Here is a 20,294-nt window from a genome sequence, read left to right as displayed (position 1 = left end):
TCAGATAATTATATATAGTTGCATTTGAATGAACAACATATTTATTACGCTTTGATTCGTCTCTGTTAACCTTTAACGCGAGTTGCAGTTTTACACAAAGCGGGAGCAGAGCGCCCCACACGGCATTCAGGTTCATTTACCTTCTGAACACTGAGGAATGTCACAGACTTCGTAGCGTACCTCTGGATTGCTTGTGAAACACCAAGGTCCCCCTTCTTCCCCTCGAGGATTTCGACAGTAGTTTTCCTGTAGGTCTTTACCCCGATAGCTCGAAGGCAAAAAGCTAGTTTTAAAATGATAATCATTACAGTATAAGAGCATGCAACTTTATTTTGGGCCTATTAATTTTACTAATTAGTGGGTAAGTTTTTCCTGAAGTACAGAAATCCTTTATTCTATCTCAGACTTCCACATATATTAATTTGAACTCTGTCACTTTCATCCATTCTTAAAATACTTAAATTTTATAAATATTTACCTGACCGAATTCCCACATTCAACGTCATTAACAATGACTCATCTCTGGAGTTGCTAATAGCCAATCATTCTAGAACCTAATTGACATTGTTCGAACCACAATTTCAAAGCTCCCCTCAGAGTCAGCACCTGATTGAGCAAGGCCACTGAGAAGAGAATGGAAGAAACACTGCAGTTGACCTTGAAATCTCACTATTATACTGCTTATCTGAGATAATTACTTGTTTGTTTATTGCTTTTCTTATGAAGAATAGCCCTCTTCCCCCCCCCCCCCCCCCCCCCCCCCACAGTTGAGAAACAGGTTGACGAAGTGACACAAACAAAGGGTCTAGAATCAAATTAAACCTGGATTCAAATTTCAGTTCTCTCTTTTACTAACTGGAGACCCCAGCAGGTAATTTAGACTCTCTCAGCCTTTTAGCTTACCTGCACATGGAGTATAACCATAACTTAAAGCATCTTACACTTTATATGGTGTTTTGAGAAGTTCAAAGAGATGACAGAGTAATCGACAGTCAATAAATGCTACTTATTATTAACCTCACTCCACCTAGTAGTCTTTACCCTGTCATAGTAAAAAACATAATTACTTATTGTCTTCAAAAAATTTAGCAATTTTCACTGCAACTGGGGTTTAGTGCTTCCAGACTGAGTTTTTAACAGTTTGCCATTGGGTGCAGAGACTGTAATGCATTACCTTCATTTGAAATTTGTAATGCCCTAGTTATAGTTTTCTGATCACCATAAACTATTTCAACACAAAATCAGAAAAACCCAAAGCCTTTTTTATTCGTTTGTACTGCTCGTGGCATTGGCCTCAATGATGCTTTCTTCTGCTAGACTGAATGCAAAAAAATCATGTAAGGAAGAATATATATCTGTGGGTAACACTAAACTTTTTTTTGAAAATCCAGTTACATTTTCGACACTCAGTTCATTGTTGCTATAAAGCTTTATTTCTACTCTTACTGTTTCTGAGTTCTAACTGGAGTTCTAGTGAAGTCAAAGGATTTTAGTCTCTAAGTAAAAACCATTCAAATGTGTTTCCAATCCACTGAAACTTACTTAGAAATCATTGCTTTTTTTTGTTATGTTGTGACACAAAATGTATGTGGATGTGCATTGGGTACCAAGAAATATTTTGCAATGACATTTTTTTCATTTGGACATGAAATATACCAAAGTTAAGTCCTCAGAAAATATAAATTATTGGTTAAAAAGAGTCTATTTTAAGAGACTTACTACTAACCAAACATTTTCAAGGAAACTGGTATTATAAATATTATGAAACTCCAAAATGTCTTTAGATAGAATTTATATCCTTACTTGATTAGAATTTTAAATATGGGGAAACAAAAATTAGACATTAGGCCATATGATTGACATAAATTATAATACAATTAAATCTCATCATGATTTCACAGTTCCTAACAGTATTTAATTTTAAAAGAAAAAGAAGGCATCTTTTTTCTTATTTTTGGCCCTTTTATTCCAGAATAGCTTAGGATAACTTTTGTTTGTTCCAAGCTTGAAATTTTCTTTAATTTTGCCAGTTTTCCAACTTTTCATAGTAAACTTCTAATGAAATACTCATTTTTCTGATAGAATCAAAACTTTTACTTCAGATTGTTTTGTGTAAAGTAATACATAAGTGTACCTAAAAAAATGCTCCCATAACTCTATTTTATGAAAAAACTTGGTATAGTAGAGTAGAAAGAATAAGTAATTGTTAATCACAAAATCTACATTGTGGCCACATATATATCACTTGGCTACTTATATGACACTAGTCCTTAGTCCCTACCTAATTTATTTACTCTTTGCTTTTCACTTCTTCACTTATATATGGAGTGAATTTGATTATTATAAGGTCTTTTTTTGTCATTTTATGTATTAAGTTTACTTAGAATAAGTTAAATAATGGATTTAGTACATGTTAAATACACACATATTAAATATCTATGATTTTAGAGAAACTTGTCGTACACACACACACAAACACACATAGAACACATATACCTTGCCAGTGGATTTGTAAAGCTAAAAAGAAGCTGTAAAGAAGTAGCGAATGAATCAGTCAATGGTTTAGTAGTTTAGTTTAGGTACGGAAGAAAGAAAAAGTAGAAATCAGAACTAGATGTGGCAGAAATATGAATAAAATTTCTCACTGGAGTTAATAAAATGCAACTGAAAAGAAAAGGTGCTACTTTCCATAGTTCTATGTCAATGCACATGAAATTCCTCTTTAGGACATTCATGACAGTCTGGTCGTCTCTTCCCTTCATTCTTTGGTGTGTATGGCTTTTTACCCAAATTAGCTGGTTTTCTTTTGTGTCCTGAGGTATAGCCTGCTTTTTTTTAGCATGCTGTACTTGGCCAAGGGATGAAGCCAGCCCTGCTCTTTTCACTTTTATATGTTCATTCAACAAATGTTGAATTACACACAAGCCCTTTGCCAGTCAAAGCCTGGCAAAGGCTTTTTATTCACATATATACTATTTAATAAACTTTTATTCACATATATACTATTTATGGTTCTTTATCATTGTTAGCAAGGCTTTAAGAGAGAGAAGTAAAGAAATATTTAAAACTTAGTTATATCATGTATACTTTGAAATATAAATTAGGTCTTCTGGGCGCTAGTCACCTTTTCTTTTCTTTTAATATAAACTGCATTCATGGGAAACTTGATCTATTCCATCATCTGCTTCGTTAATGAATGCTGGTGGCCAGTGAAGGATATAGATGTAGATATCGAGTCACCTGATTTTCTGGTTAAGCTTCTATACTAATTTCTTCATCTATCATCATCTTCCCATTAAGCCACTTGTAGCATATTTCTATTTAGGAGTCAACAATAAATCACTCTTCCAGACAGAGATATATATATTTTTTTCCATTTCCCATAAAGTTAATCTTTAGGTAACACTTAACTTAAAAGTGTTAAGCTATCATGCAGATAAACCAATAAGCGGCTAATTGATGAAAATTAAGTGTTACCATTGTTAAACAAACAAACAAACAAAAAAGATTTGATTAATATACAAGATCTTCTCAGCCCTAAACTTCCATATCACAAGGACATGTTTGTTGGTAAAATAGCTGATTGGACTGGGAAGCCAGTTCCCAGGGAGATCTATTTCACATGTACTCTTCTCGCACAGAATCACAATCATAGAGAATTTGGGTTGAAATAAGACCTCTACTGGGTCAGTCCAGTGCACTCAACTAGGGTAGGATTGATTTCAAATGTTATTCCTTTGTTCATGAAAAACTTAGATCGATCTATTTAAATAACATGTTTTCCTCATATGGTGTCATAGGAGTGACACCATACAAATCCTTACGAGGGAACAAACCAATTATATTGGGTTTTTTGCTTGGCAATATAATGCTATGTTTCAGAGGTATTTGTGTAGTATTGTAAATAACTAATTTGGAAAAAAATTAGTTGTTTTCTGTTATTAAAACCCTGTAAACTGGTCAACTTGGACACTCACTAGCTGGTGTTAATTAGGGCCAGGATCACAGGTTTGATCCCAATGTGGAGCAACAAACTCTTTTTCTTTATAGGTGGGACAATTAGCTCATGTCTGTTTACAGCAGTGAAATCATCTTGCATAATTATGCCCCTCAAAAATGAATGAAATGAAATAAAAAAGTGAATTCATCAAGGCAAAGTCATCACCCTTATTGCAAAAACAAGCCACAGTATGTGTTTCATGCCCTGTTTTATGTTAAAAACACACATTATACAGTGACACTGGCTGGGCTCACATTCCGGCCAAAGGACTTACTAGTTGTGCATGACCTTGAAAAGTTCCTAAGGCTTTTGTTCTTCAGTTTCACCATATATAAAATAGAATTAATAAAACTACCCACTATGTGGTTCTTGGGGGGATTAAATGAGATAAATAAGATAGACTCCTCAGCAAGGTACTTGGCTCGTGGTAAACGAAATCTTCCAATGCATTTACTAACCAAGGACAACTGTTTTAAACTACCTTAGTTCCTGTCAAATTTATTTGTGAATTGAGTTCCAGAAAAACTGGGGCTAAATTTAGTTCTTTAGTGAGTATTAGAAATCTGTATTTCTCTTCCAGGATGATTAAAACTCTCAGACTAATGAGCCCATGGATGCTGTGTTTACTCATCTTTAAATAGCATTCATCTGTTATAATGAACACAGTTCTTCTCTGAAGTGTAGACATTTAATTTCCAGGCAATGAGAAGTTTTGTCCAGTCATTAGGCACTGGGTGAAATGGGAAACCTGGTCAGTCTCTGGCGTGAGTTATTAGCAGAGCTTCTCAATTTTGGCTGTACTTTGGAATCATTTAGGGAGCTTAAAAAAAAAAAAAAAAACAGTGCCTGGGTTATTCCCCTAAAAGATTCTAATTTAATTGGCCTGTGTTGATGCCTGGGTGGTGAGATTTGTTAAGGGCTCATAGCAGGTGATTTTAATGTGTAGCCAAGGTTGTGTACCACCATAGTTAAAGAACAGTCAGGCCCTGGGTCAGGTCAGAATCTGATCCATCATATTTATATCACAGTCAACCTCTCCACTCCAGCTGCAGGGTGCTGTACCTTCTGGAAGGCAAAGAGAGCAGGGGAAAAATCTTTTTTTTTTTAATCACATTTTCATTACTTCCTCACCAACACCAAGATGTATAAGCTGACGTTTTTGAGGAAGATACCATTAGGCCTCATCTTAATGATAAATTTATTCATCTTTGAATCTCAGTCATGAATTCACATAATCCTTGGCTTAATACCATTCAGAAAAATTGGCTGTTATTATAGAACCGTAGTATTATTCTGAAGGACTCACATGAGGTTGCTAACACACATATAAAAAAGAAAGGCTCTACCCTCCTTTTTTCATGCTTTTCTTACCTGTGTTCATGTGGGATCATGGAATTCCAGGGCTGGCATTTGATGCCACTCTTAGTGATAGATACGGTTCCCTTGTAGCTACCTCCTTTACCAATGATGCAGTTTCTAATGTAGTCTATCAGAAGAAAGCAGAGAAAAATTTTATAACTATGTGTAACATAGGTTGCATATATTAAAAAAGAAAAAGAAAATTCTATCCAAATCTTTAGGTAATTAATGTTTATAAGTTCTCTCAAATCATACTGACATTTCTTGCCTACAGTTTCTACTATTTTCAAAACAATACATTTCAGTATAATACAAAACAAAACAAAAAAAGACTACTGAGAAGTTTTAATTTTGTGAGTATATTTCTGGATACAGCAGAGATTAGTCTATGTATACACAACTGGCCAGGCAAATGTAATCTGACAGAATGATTTGCTCAAATATACTAAGCATTTTAAGAAAATGTTAAAAATAAAAATTAAGGGGGCGCCTGGGTGGCTCAGTCGTTAAGCGTCTGCCTTCGGCTCAGGTCATGATCCCAGGGTCCTGGGTTCGAGCCCCGCATCTGGCTCCCTGCTCGGTGGGAAGCCTGCTTCTTCCTCTCCCACTCCCCCTGCTTGTGTTCCCTCTCTCACTGTGTCTCTCTCTGTCAAATAAATGAATAAAATATTTAAAATAAATAAATAAATAAATAAATAAAAATAAAAAATAAAAATTAAGTAATTTGTAAAATCTATTCAATTCAAAGGGTTACTTTAAGATAATAAAAATAACTAACTTGTCTTTATCTCAATAAAATTGTATAGGTTTTTGTATATGTGTGTGTGTGTCTGACAGTTGTATTATGTTGGTTATTATTTTCTATATTTTTGCTAACTTTTCAGCTGCGAAACTATAGAGCAATTAAATTTAAACAAGCTATATATTCCTATCAAATAATAGTATATACAGTTGCTAGCAACCTAGAAGATTAAAAGATGGCCTTATACTAGATCATAAATTATGTTTATTGTAGCTTTATTGGGGTATATAGAGATCATCTTATTTTCTTTCTTTTTAGATCATCTTATTTTCTACCATAAATTAATTTTAAGTGTCTACCTTCTTAACAAGGAAATATCTGTGTATATTATCAAGTACTCATTAATGACACAACACGATTTAAGAAAACACTAAACTTGAAATAAATACTATTATCGTAAATATAATCCATAATCATTATTTTGTGTGATAAGAGATTTATTTTGTAAAACTCATATTTATTTAACATTCTCCAATTATTTCCTTGATATAAATCTGCTTTGGAGCAAAGTAAATACATGTGAATATAGTATCAGATAAACAAAATAGACACATTAACAAATAATATGATCTCAATTCTTCTTTTAAAGATTTTCAAAGTATATAATTAGGAAAAGACACAACTAATATTTCAAAATCTCCACATTTTATTATCAGCAATCACCACTATGACAGATTAGTTACCCAAAGTTGTTAACATTTAAAATGCAATGTAATAAGCTCAAAATGTACTATAAGGTGTTTTAAACTATTAATTTAAGGTGGCACTTTCTAAAATGAACATGGACAACATCAGTTCTAGGAGATGCTCCTAGAAATAAATAAAGAGGGAGGGAGCAGTCTAATCATGGAAAGTTTGAGAAATGCTCTCTTTAAAATATCATATTGAAAATAGTCAAGACACTAGTATCCTCTGTCTTAAAGGAAGAATTGACTGCATAACAGATATAGCATATAATAGAAAAATTAGTGGGCAAGAGCACTGTGGCAGGAAATTACATATATTTTATGCTTTATTTTGTTATGAAGTATTTAGGGAGAAGCCAGTTACCTTTGTTTTCATAGAGATCAAATTCGTGACCAAACTCTTTTTTCACTCCACTTGTCATGCTATTGAAAGGGAACCAGAGGCATCGTTTCCTTGCTTTATCAAAAACAAAAGCCCTGAAAAAAATATCTAAATGAAAAGAAGGAACACTACTACTTATATAGTTTTTAAAGAATGGGCACATGGTTTAACCAAGGAGGGCAATATAAAAAGACACATGGTTATATATGCATAATAAAAACATGAGTGATTTTTGAACCTACCATTTTGATAGCTAAATAAGAAAGAACAAAATTAAGTTTTTATACGTGTAGATTTAAATATCAGAATACTATTTGGAATGTTCTCATGTTATTTTAAATGATGTCTAGAAAAATGAAGTCTTAAACAAGCAAAATCAATATATAACACAACTACTTGGATTATTTCTGAAGACATTTTTTGGAAGTACACAGCAAGTAGGAAGATTCTGTTTGTAGTTATATACAAATGATTATATCTGAAATATTGTGATTAATTTCCAAAGTTTGTAATTGTGTAAAGTACATTCTAAAATGACATTTCCTAAAATGCATTAGACAAATCTCCACCCAGGAAGTTCTCCTAGCAAAAGGGATCTGAAATCAAATTTTGGAAAATTTTGCATATTCTATCCCTTCTTGGTGAGTTATAAAGCATGGAAGGTTATTAAAGGCTATGAAAATCTTGCTATCAGATAGATAAGTGTTTATGTAAGGCAATGTTTCCTAAATAGACTTGCTTGCATACACATTTTTAATTTAATTTAAAAATCTATTAATATCTATTAATATCACACTGCATACGCTCTTGATATATCTATCTTGAAGAAAGTTACTAAAATGTGTCACTCCTACAATCATCATTCTTATTGCTAAGTATTATATTGGGTTTTGTTGTTCACTAAAAAAGTCTTTCTAAACAAAATAAACCCTTAACTGAGAATAGTAAAGAACTTGATAAAATTTTCAACATATTAAATGTTACCATGTCTTACAATGTAGAAAATGAAGTGGGAATTCTGACCTGTTTACCTTCCTTTAAGAAATGGTATTAAAACTCCTTCTCACTAATTACAATGTCGCCATGAACAAGTATCTAATTAAACGAAATACAGATTTTCTAAGAAAAGGGTTTTCCACTTCTAATCTATATAATATCTTTTAAGAACACGTATTTTTCTTATAATTTTAGATATTCCAAGCTAGTCACTTATTTCTTAATAATTTGCCAAATTTTAAATAATTTTAAATAAGGGGAAATAACTTTTATGAAACATAAAAAATATGTAATAAAATTATTTAAAACATTTTACCTATGATCTAATATTTTTATGTAGTACATTTTATTTTATATTCAAATAACTCCAAAAATTTTATGCATAAACTTTGAGCTTTGATTTACACATCGATAATTTGAAATATCTACCTACAAGAACATCTTACAGCTGAAATCGTAATTAAGAGCAAATCATAAAAGTATATTTTTGCAGCGGTGGCAGATAACTTAAGAGAGGATTGGCTAATGATAGCAATAAGACTTGAATTTTGATCTGGTGGGCTGTAGCCTTATGCAATACATGTTAAATTCTCTATTACGCTATTGTAGCATGTTGAGGTGTATTAAATGACTTTGAATGCATAGTAATTAGAAAAAGAACACATATTAAAAAAAAACTAAACAAACATCTAAAACCAAATTTTAAAGTTACAGTTGCCACTTAACTTCACGTTAAAATAAAGTTGTGTGACACATATATAACTACTCTTCTATGGATAATATGGCTTTGACATGAGAATGCCTTGGAGGTGACTCACGAACCCCATCAGGAACATGCAAGATTTGCCTCCATGAATACACAGGTGATTCCATCTGACAAGTGTGTAACCGAGTTTCCAGTTTGCTGACTTGACTTCACCCTTTTTGCTCATTCCATTACAATGTCATATTCTCTCAGAAAAGTGTTTCCTTGAATCACTTTATACCTCCAAATAGACTGGATCCAAACAATAGATTCTAGAGTTGCATCTTCTTTTAAGTTTGACTTTAAGAGTCTTTATCTTATCCTTATTTTAATTATCATATCCCTTTCAATAATTTATTTTGTCTAGTTTTCTAGTTGTTTACGGCAGGAAGGCAATTCCAGTACCAGTTACTCAGTCATGGGTGGAGGAAGAAAGCCTCATATTTTCTTCTCTTGAGTCAAGTCATGGAGAGCAATTTTCTGAGGAGCTTAGAATCAGGCATTCTGGTCCTCTTTCCTACCCAGCAAAAAAGAACTTTGATCTCTGTAAAATCAATATTGTTGATATCTTCTCAGGAGGAGATTGCTTTTGAGAATGTTCCACCCCATACCCACTGAATCACAGATGCTTTCACACAGCATTGTTGGTATTTTCCAAGCATTTTTGTATATTTGCCATTGTCTTTCAATGATTCTAGTCCATATAGCAAGCCTGCAAAAAGATCCTTTAATTCATTAAGAATCTAATTTCAGAGAATCACAGTATGTCCGTTCAATTCTGAACAACCAATGTATTTAGTGATTGCAAACACATGTGCCTATATATTTGGGATAGACAAGTGAGAAGGATGACACATTTCTGAGCAGAAGAATTCTTTCTGTACAAAGGTATTATGCATGTGGTTTTCTGCACAGGTTGCAATAAGTTTGAAGGCTAAATGCAACTCAACCAGAATACAGTAGGAAAGTATGAAACCTCATATACATGGGATATATAAAGATTTTTAATCATTTCACATGTGTTCCCTAATGCAGCAAAATCATCTTAGTTCCTCCTAAATAAAACATAGGGAAAGGTTTTTGTTTTGTTTTCTAGAGATAAGGCTGACTAATGTGAAAATCAAAAGGTAGTAATACTTTCCTTAATCTTGGATTCAGGAGAGTGTATTTTCAGATTCAGAGTTAAAAATAAATAATAAGATGAGGTTCTCCCATTTCCCTTGCCCCACCTTCCCAAGCCTGTGAGGGGAAATACAATAAATCTAACCTTCTCAATTGTGAGAACATCACTATAAATCTACACAGTTATGATGTTGATTGAGAGTAGTTTTCTCTAGTTTATTTTGAATAATCTGAAGGCAGGAAAGTCAGGAGAAGAAACAGAATTATCATAGGAATATACTTGCAAAATCAATTCCCCACTCCCCTTGCCAGGAAATATCTCCCTGAAAGTGGCAGTTTGACAATAAAAATACTTTCAGAGGAGTTGTAAATGAATAGAAGGGAGATAGTCTGTCCTCCACTACATCTGTCGAGGACCTCCTCTGACCAGGTCCTTTCCCCCAGGCCCATAACACTCATTTCTCTGAAAAAGGTAAAATGAGATTAGGCTCGCTTGCCACAGCATTACTAAAATCTGAGTTCACATTACATGTCACTGTCCAAATGCAGTGGAGTAGAATTCAAAACTGACAGGATATCATGCACAGTCCTGTAAAAAATAGAATGAAATAGGGAATAAATGGGTATAAAGTAAATGAGGGGATGGGAATGTTTACAAAGAAGAATGAGGAAATGCATTTTCTTCTGGCAATTCAGAAAATTATTCAGATGCAACTGTCTCCTTCTTGGCCCAAAACTCCCAAGTTTTATCCTTGTGATCGCGGGCAAAGTAGGAAGGAATTCCTCCCTGTGAGGTTGCACAGGGAATTTCAAATGATAAGAAAACCCTCCGTTTGAATCCCCTCATGCCTCTTTGAATTTCTCTGTCACTTTTCACCTAAAACTTCATCATCACTACCCCTAACTCCTTTTGAACAGCCTTTGCTGCTGACACCAATCCCTCTACTTTTTTATCTAATTCTCTCAACACCTTTTATTTAAATCCCTAGACAATGATGTAAGATGCAGTAAATTCTGGCTCTGGCCCAACTTATATTCTGAAAATTCCTCCACTCCTCTTGCAAGAAAAAAAATTTACTCTGAATAGAATATTTTAAAATGTTGGCTAAAAGGCAATCTAATGGAATTTTAGTTTCTAAAGTTCAACTGTTCATAAGATGAGAAAACACAAATTCCATAACCAAGGGCATTCTGGGTTCTAAAAGATATCCATTTATGTGCTCTCCCTTACTCATATTTCCATCAACTGAGAGCTACATTTTCTGTTATAATGAATTAAAACTAAAGTCAAGCTTATACTTTTAAGGGCAAATTACACTGAATACAAAGAAAAGAAAAGAAAAAAAAACATGATGATAATTAGAAGATGTTATATTTGGAAAGTTATCCTAAGAACAAAATGAAGCAACTTACTTGCAAGTGAATGGAAGTCCTTTATTCCTAATACATCTATTGGCACATTGGTCTGCAGTGTTCATTTTTTTTGTTTTTATCTTCAGTAATGGGTCTTCTTTAATTAGAGTAGTCTTTGCTGACTTTTTGAATTCATGAAGTGTGTTTCTTCTTTTCTTCTGTCCTTCTATTAATAATAATAATTTTTTTTAAAAAATGGAGGAAAGCTTTTAAGGCTCATATAGAAAAAATGTCCTTAAGGATCATCCACAAGATAGTGATTTTATCTGACAACATACTAGATCTCCAGGGGTTGGGGGTGAAGTGAGGTGGGGATTGATACTCTCAGATAGTTAAGAGCAAGAGAGGAATATTGTAACCAGTGAAGAATAAGTAACTTTGTCATGTAGGGTCACTCATCTACATTCTTTAAAATGAAATATGCTTATAAAAATTAGGACAGAGTTCACTCTACAGAAATAAATGACATGATATTCTCCAAACAGCATGAAAGCAAATGCCCAGGCATATCATATCATGCTCTGTAATTAAATTTGTCATTTCCTTCTACAGTTGGTCCTTATGTAAGTTACAGTATTAATTAGATAAGTCAATTCAATTACATGTGAGAAACTTCTCACTAAAAATGGTTCAGTGGATAAATTCTTCTGGCTCTCTTTAAACTATTTCATATTATTCATATTTTAGCCCTTCTCATTTCCTACAGAAGTGTTTTCTGTGCTTGGGGGTACTATTTCTTAAGTATCACTGAATTGTTTGTCTTGAAATCAAGCCAAATGCTATAAATCAAATGTATGTAAAACTTCAAGCTTTAATGTAGCAATATCATTTTTCTTCAAGAGAGTATTCTACAAGGCCCCTAGATAGCACGAAGCCTCCTATTAAAAATGTGAAAAACAGAACTAAAACATCCTAAAGGACTTAATCTTATAGATGACTTTAGAGTATCAAGAACTACTTCTTCATTCTTGATGTGCCCAAAGTTACCTAGCTTCTAATGATGGTCACCATCTTCACAATGAGGATCAAAATGTCTAAGAGACTGCACCTATTATACAATAAGGATGGGCATAATTGTGCCTCTCCTCTGCCTGCCAGTTCTTTTGAACACCCTTATAACAAAGGCAGTAATAATATATTCATTTTTAAGATAAAGAAACCAAGACACAGAGAAAAATTGCCATTTAGCAAACCTCATTTGAAACCCAGCTGCCTCACTTCAGAACCCCCAGCCCCCACTCTTAAACACTCATGATGCCATCTTTTCTTTTTTTTTTTTTTAATTCTAAGTAAGTAGAAATATGGCTTATAAATATTTTCTGAAGATCCGGTTCAGAGCTATCAGTAGAGAAGAAACTTGGATGGTAGAACAGGAAATGCATTCCTGGTCTTTATATGTGGTGAAATGTGCCAAGAAAAGAGGGTGAAAATTTTTGTGCAGAAAATTTGGAAATATGGCTAGCAGAGTGAGGTACAAACAATGGCATCATACTTTCAACTTTGCCAGCAACCACTGGCTGCAGTTGGTTTATTAAACATGCAGATGCTATTCATTAATGTCTATCCTAACCTGAAGTCCACCATAAATAAGAGAAAACATGAAGTCCTCTAAATTTCTGGTTCTCTGTAAAACTTCAGAGCACAATCCCCAAAAGACTGGTACTAATTTCTGTAATAATGTTTTCATTTTTAACTTTTCTTTGCCCTAAAAGATGGAATGGCCAGGGTACAACAGATATAATTTAAAAGACATTTTAACATAGAAATTCATTCAACCAAATAATCTATCAACATGTTATTTATTGAGTACGGAGCAAATGCCTTGCATAACATTGGCAGACATGATAATTCTGGCAGTCTTACCGACTTGCCAAATGACTTTGTTTAATTACCTGAAATGCTAATATACCAATGACTCAATCTACAAAATAAAAGTTATATTATATTTGAAGCTATTTAAATTATAATTATTAAGTAAATATTTGGAAATTAATTCAGATAAAAATGTTATAAATATGCAAAGTTTTAGCTTTGCTTTTGAAATTCCATTCTTTAATTTCTGGCATAGAGAAGAAATTGTTATTCTCCCAAGCAAAGAAGTGGTATAATTCTTTTCACATTTTGGTTTCTGCCACAGAACCATGTTAATGGGAGATATGTCTCTGCATTAGGAGTTTCTTCCTTTGACCGTGGTGCACCATTTCTGAAGTGCTGTAAAATGTTTCACAGAATAATAATCATCTGATTTCCTATATAATTTGGAGTATTTCTTAGAAACAAATAGTAGTTTATGGATGCTGAAAATCTATTAAATAAAACTGTTGACTAAAATGGAAGATATATATAGAGATAGATAGATATAGATGTGTGGATTATATATATATATATATATATATATATATATTTCTTAAATAAATTCAGTTAACTAAAAATATAGAATTAAAATTGGCCTGATGAATAATGTGTTTATTATACATATCTAAGTGTGAGAGAAGAGCATAAAACTAAATTTTCAGTCTGAGGCAAGTATTAAATTCAGATATGTATTTTACTAATTATCAAATTCATTTAACTAAAATGAATTAGTTAAATCTATATAGATATAGATAGATATAGATATAGATAGATATAGATAAATTTTAACAGTCTGAGGCAAACATTAAATTCAGATATGTATTTTACTAATTATCAAATAAAAAAACCCCTTGTGGATGCTGTGGTTTCTTGGCTCAATACCATGCGCTATGAAGGCAAGTACTGAAGACTACTCTAGAGAAAAGAGGTCTCTGTGGGATTGTTGGTCGTGTTTAACTCTACAGATCCTCAGTTGTCCTACTGAGATGTGTTAATGTGTGGCTATACCTCATAACAGTAGTCTAACTCTTGCTTGCTGATAACTTTTTCCATCACCACCTTTCATCTAAAGATCAAAAAGCATTCAGAAAAGCAAATAAATCTATGATTTCCCTTTACTAGATAATAGATAGGAGTGAAAAGCTTGTATGGGCCTACAGAACTAATCAAAGGCAATGGGAACCAGATATCAGGATTCTCTTTTCACCATTTATTTCTCATGATTTAGAAGCTTTCCTTTATAATTTAGTCATTTCTACTAGGTCAGTAACAAATTACTCAAAAATGTGAAGTTCAAGCTTGTTGTACATCATGTAATCCAGGCATCTATAAAACTAATTTCTTCTTCAATAAAAGAAAAATTCAAAACAGGAGTCTAAAAGACAGCATGTCAAAATAAAACTCCTTTTCTGAAAATAGTTTCAACTTTTTCTTCCATATGTATTAACAACTGATGATTGTTTTACTGAAAACAGCTTAATTTGGGAAGAAACTAAAAAAAAAATATCTTTGGATCAGATTTTTCCCTACTATTTCTTTGTGCGTGACTATTAGTTGAAGTTTATAAACAAAATATTGAAATGAAGTCAAAGGGTGAGAGATCACAGCAACTTTGTCATGCTTTCTTGTACTTTAAACTACAACTCCTTTCTCCTCTTCTCCCAGTATGGGAAAACATTCTGGAAGCTATATTTCCTGAAGAACCAGAAATCCTTGTTTTAGAACTGAAATCGTTAGGATCTTAGTGAAAACCTACAAACAGAAAGTAGGGTCAAATGTATCAAGGTGCTTGAAGAAAGACACATTTCTCCCTCTGGTCCCCTGGCCTCACACTCATTTCTCTCAGTACCTCATATATTTTCTTCTCTGTATGGACTAACCATTGACTTCAAAGGAAAATCATGCAAGGAAAGGATTTGCAGGGTGTGGAAAGAAGCAGGAATCTGGCTCCACATATTCTGAGAAACCTACCCACATGATTAGTGATTAACAGCTTGAAGTGGCAAGATGTTAAGATGAAAGTACACAAATAATTAATGGAGGGAATGGTTGTGACTGGAGACTTTAACCTTCCCAAAGACAAGAATCATAAATACTAGTTCACAGTTTCATTGCTGTTATCTAGGACTTGGATTTCGTAGTTGGTATTTGAGAAGCAAGCGAAATGATCTCTTCCAAAGAGGTTTACACAATGAAGTGATAGTCAAGGTGGGATTCAGGGCCTCTCTTCTTCACCTTCATTCGGCTTCCTTGTTCAGGATGTCCTGGTCTCTTCCCTGACCCTCTGTTTCTGCCAACAATTCTCCCTCCATGCAGCAACCAAAACAACCACACTGAAGTACAACTTAAGTCGGGTCTCTAGACTGACTCTAAAATTTCCAACTGCTTGCTACCCATGATGTTCAGAATAGTTTAGCACAACCATTCATGCTTATGCACGCTACCCTATCTCATTTTTCTAATCACAGGCCATACTACCCTGCCTCAGTAGTACTCAGTACACCAGTCCCACATGGTTACCTGTCCTCATTCTTTCTCACCTCCATGCCTTTGGCCACTTTGTTTTCCCCTGACTTCGGTATGACCATGCTCCATTTTTTCATACTCAACTTGGGTACCATATTTCCCCCAAATTTCCTAGAAACTAGAAATGAACTTTAAACCATAGTATTATAGTATTTCTAACACAGAGATTTTCATATATTACTTAGCAAAATGGATTTTTAAAAGGCAATTTCAGTTGATTTCACTGTTTCTGGCTTCAGTATAAGTAAAAGGGAAAAAAAACAGCACATATTTCCTTCTCATAGATTTGGGTAGGACTCTCAGCTCTATCCCCTTACTATGATAAGATAATTGAGGTCGTTAACCTCAATTCCCCATGTAAGATGAGTTGAATACTGCTAATCTTATTAGAGTTAAATAAGTTCTCTTTTAGAGTTTGGTCCATAACAGTTGCTTAACAAATGTAGGTTTCTTTCTCATTTGTTCATCTTTATATCCCCCCAGGTTCCTGGACATTAGATGCTTACTTAATGCTTCTTTTGTTACAGGGAATTGGATATCTGTTTCCAGTGTAGGTAGAAGTGGATAGGGGGTAATTCTATGTAGACCAACTCCTATAAGGATGGCTTGGATCCACTCTATTGCAATAAATGATCCCCATAATACATTCTGCTTATAATTGGTTGTCACCTCATTATAGTATCCACTTCTTTTCTAACATTGTATTCTTTTACAATATGTACAAGTATAGACTCATAGAATAAACCTAAAAGTATAACCAAAGCAATTAACAACAAAAAAACTCCAAATGTTCAATGTTAGATGATATTAAAAAAAGGACAAATTTTGTATGTTCTAAGAGGACTATCCATGTTCTCCATTTTGGAGAATGTTGTTAAAAAAAAAAAAAAGACAACAACCATCAAAATAAACTTGCCACCCAAACTAAGCCAGACCCTCTTTTGATGACAATTTTAGCATTATCCACTTCAGGAATTATTCACAGCATATCTGTAATTCCCAATTGGCCTCGCCTTGCCTGCCAGCAACTCTTGGGCTGCATTCTCCCTATACTCAGGAAACACAGTCATTTCAACATTAGCCAAAGTGAAATATAATTACGAATGTATATCTCCTGCCAAAACTTCATAATGCGTGCCAAAAACAAATAGATGTTGTCTATGGTTGATCTACCGTTTTGGGTTTTCCACATTGTGTTTCCTTCGCATTAGCACAGATGATTTCAGGTAACCATATTATACTTCAAACCATCAACATTTGAATTAAAAATGAAAGCCCTCCAAATATTAGCCGTGTTTTCAATTTATGCTCAAAATCCCCTAAAATCAGCAATCCTTATGAGAGTTCATTTTAGCATGATACACCTCAAGCATGATGACCTGCCTGATTGAACTAACTTCTTTTTCACCTCTTTGGAAATCGTACCTACATGTTTTCAAACTGGTCCTTCCTGCACACTGTTGTTTTTCACAAGGACCAGTTCACAAAATAGAAGAAGAAAGCCAGGTGGGTCGAATGCTTTACCTTGTCATTTAGCAAAGTCTTGATGTTTTCAACCTGGGTATTACATCAGAAACTAGATCAGAGCTCTGATACATTTCATATTTAGCTTATCTCCAAAGATATAGCCAGTCCTCTGGTTTGTGTTATGAAAAGGCCATGTCTACCATGTGGGCATTCGTTCCATTCTTTTATTCCCTTGTGCCTACCCATGGTGCTCACTACCTTCTCCCATTGGCATCTCAGCCACCACAATGATAATACAAACAAATACAGATGTTTCCTCTTGCCCTGATAACAACAGAAAACTTCCCAAAGCAGCAAATGGAATCTCTACACTTCCAGGAAGGTAGTATGAACTCACCAGCAGTTCCTTCCCAACCTGCAAATTCGGGGGAGAAATGGGAGACTGAAAGGAGCTGTTTCTCAGCTTAAATCAGAGTCACACAGTTTGTGCCTCCCTTGCCCTGCAGTTTCAAAGGGCAGGCGTCCAAACTCAGACAGAATGAGATCTCAGAAGAGAGGCTTTCTCTTTCATTTTTATAACATGCATATCCCCAGAGTTTAATCTGCCTTCTCCAAATGAAAACCTGTATAAAGTCATCATTTAGCCCTGAAGGTTGACTGCGTGATGTGGGGTAGCAGAATGTCATGGAAAATTATCCCCTGGAAAGAAGGGAGACCCTGCTGTACTGACAGTCACTCTCCCCTCTTCAAGACCAGACCTTCGGTTCAGCTTTAAACTTGTCCAAACCAGCAAAATTCCAGCCAGTGTTAGCACTTCATTCCTGTCCCACAGTCCACAACTAGGAGGCTAAGGGGGAGCTGGGGCTAGGGTTGGGGTGGAGGACACATTCAGGGGATGTTAATTATCATTGTAAATGCCTTGCAAACAGAAAAAAAGAATATCAAAAGAAAGCACCAGGGGCTGTTTTTAAAAAAAAAAACCCATGCCACACACAGAGTTAAGAAAGGATGCGGGGGAAGGGGTAAAGAAGGTGTTAGGGAAAGGGAAGGTTAGCAGGAGAGAGTTAAAAGAAGACGAATGAGGAAGAAGAAGAGAAGACTAACCTGCATAGGGGATGGCGATGGGAAGCAGAAGGAGATGGAGGAGGACATGCTGCAGGAGCAGGACTGGCAGAAGTTTGGTCCCCCACATGGTGCTGCCGGACGCGCTGGCGGATCCCACTGGACGAGATGCCTGGCTGAGAGAAGCCTGTTCCGACTCAGTGCCTAAAAGAACCAGTCGGCTCTGAGCAGCTTTTTATTGCGATGAGCTAAGTTTGTTGTGTGATTAACTGGAAAGATCTAGGTCTGAACTCCCTCTTACGGTAAGAAACTGTTTAACAACAGCCCTTTACTCTCTTCCACCCCCTTCCTTTCCTCACTAACCTCCCCCCCCACAACCCCCACACCACCCCCCCCCCCCCCCCCCCCCCCCCCCCCAACTCTGCTTAGGAAAGAAACTTACAAAGAGAAGGTCACCTGGCCTGAGGCCAGCTCAATTTGGAAGCTGGAGCTCCAGATCCCTGTGGCTCCTATCCGAGTAGGGAAGGGAGGAGCAAGGCTCAGCCCAATAGCTAAATCAAGGCACAGGCAGAGGACCAATTCGCTAAATTTAAACAGGAAAATACATGTGTTTACATGTCTCTTTGGGAAAAGAGGAAGGGGAAGCAGCAGCAGAAGAAAGCAAAGAGCTGCCTTTCAGACAAGTGCTTTAGCTCCTAATCTGTCTGGTTTCCCTGCTAGAGCAAAGTAGGGACTCAAAACACTAACACAGGTTCCCTGGAGTGAGAGAGACAGTGGGGGGTGGGGGAGACAGGCAAGGAGGCAGAGCCAGGCAGGTCCAGCCCAGGTAAAAAAGAGGGTGTGGTATTGTGGGGTAAAAATAAACGAGCAACACCGACACCCACCGTGTCAGGTAAGAAAACCGCCCCAGCCCAAAATGCTCAGAGCAGGCAGCTTCTCTCAGCAGCTACACTAAGCTCCGCAATCACCACAGATGTGCCTAAAGTGCATCAGAGAAACTTGTCTGATTTGGGATCTGTGATAAAGTCTGGTCATGCTCTCTCTTAAAATGTCTAAGAGATTAGGATTATCTACAGCCTGTCTCTGACAGATAAATGTAGCTTGGACTATGTGTCCTTATACCACACGCACACACACGCACGCATGTATGTCTATATGATGCGCTTACCTTCTAAGACTGACTTTCACTGGAAGTCTCTCAATCTGTTTTAATTCATACATAACAAAAGTGCCTCTCTCCTCCACCTCCATCCCTCTGAATGTACCCACCAGCCTCCCAGAATCTAAACGGAGAGATAAAGAGATTGCATGGGGAGTGGAAGGAGGTGGGGAGGGGGGCGGGAAGACTCATGTCTGCAGAACCTGAGATCATTGCTCAAACCTCTCATTGTACTGACGGGATTGATTTATCTTTGCATCTCCAGGTGATGCTCTGATTACTTGAGGCAAGAGCAGGCTTTATTTTGGATGGCTTTGGGGGGATAGTTCCCGGTGCGTCTCTGAGATGGGTGCAAATAGGAAGCCGCGTCTCTGTCGACCGAGGAAGAGAAAGTGGGCATGATGTGAAAACGACTCTGGGGCGGTGTGCAGCAGTACAGACGTGGTGGTGGGCAAAATGAGTGCCATCCGCACAGAGCAGCCTTCCCTTCTCCTCCTCCAGCTCCGCCCACCCACCTCCAGAAAACACCCGGGTTAGGACAGCTAGAGAAGCTTGGGATTAAGAGGATTAATTTTGAGGAATCTACTTTATATTACCTTCTCTTACTGTAAATTCTCTTTAATCATCTTCTCCTTAGAAAAACAAAACCGAGCAAACTGAAAAATCATTTGGCAGCCGAGTCTCCCTAGTGTCCCAAGTATCCATTTTACTCTCCTTTTTA

The 20,294-nt window shown here is 35.7% G+C and overlaps 1 protein-coding gene across 4 annotated transcripts in view; it reads right to left on the bottom strand.

Annotated features, from left to right (window-relative positions):
- HGF (hepatocyte growth factor) overlaps positions 1-19,660 on the bottom strand; it is a 76,640-nt gene extending 56,980 nt beyond the window's left edge. Inside the window, exons 1-6 of one of the 4 annotated variants that reach the window (XM_032402281.1) lie at positions 19,583-19,660; positions 18,457-18,618; positions 11,506-11,671; positions 7,212-7,324; positions 5,372-5,486; positions 141-283 (exon numbers count right to left, since the gene is read on the bottom strand). In XM_032402281.1, the coding sequence (XP_032258172.1) occupies positions 141-283; positions 5,372-5,486; positions 7,212-7,324; positions 11,506-11,671; positions 18,457-18,544 (625 nt within the window). In that variant the 5' untranslated portion in view covers positions 18,545-18,618; positions 19,583-19,660. Of the gene's footprint in view, positions 1-140; positions 284-5,371; positions 5,487-7,211; positions 7,325-11,505; positions 11,672-18,456; positions 18,796-18,856; positions 18,937-19,582 lie in introns of those variants that run through there. The other 3 variants (XM_032402280.1, XM_032402282.1, XM_032402279.1) reach the window with 3 other exon arrangements.
- Positions 19,661-20,294: the final 634 nt, after the last annotated feature.

Source organism: Phoca vitulina, unplaced genomic scaffold, assembly GCF_004348235.1.
Source record: "Phoca vitulina isolate PV1807 unplaced genomic scaffold, GSC_HSeal_1.0 scaffold4, whole genome shotgun sequence".
Lineage (NCBI taxonomy): Eukaryota > Metazoa > Chordata > Mammalia > Carnivora > Phocidae > Phoca > Phoca vitulina.
Note: the sequence above shows the minus strand (reverse complement) of the source record. Positions and strands in the feature narration are given on the sequence as shown.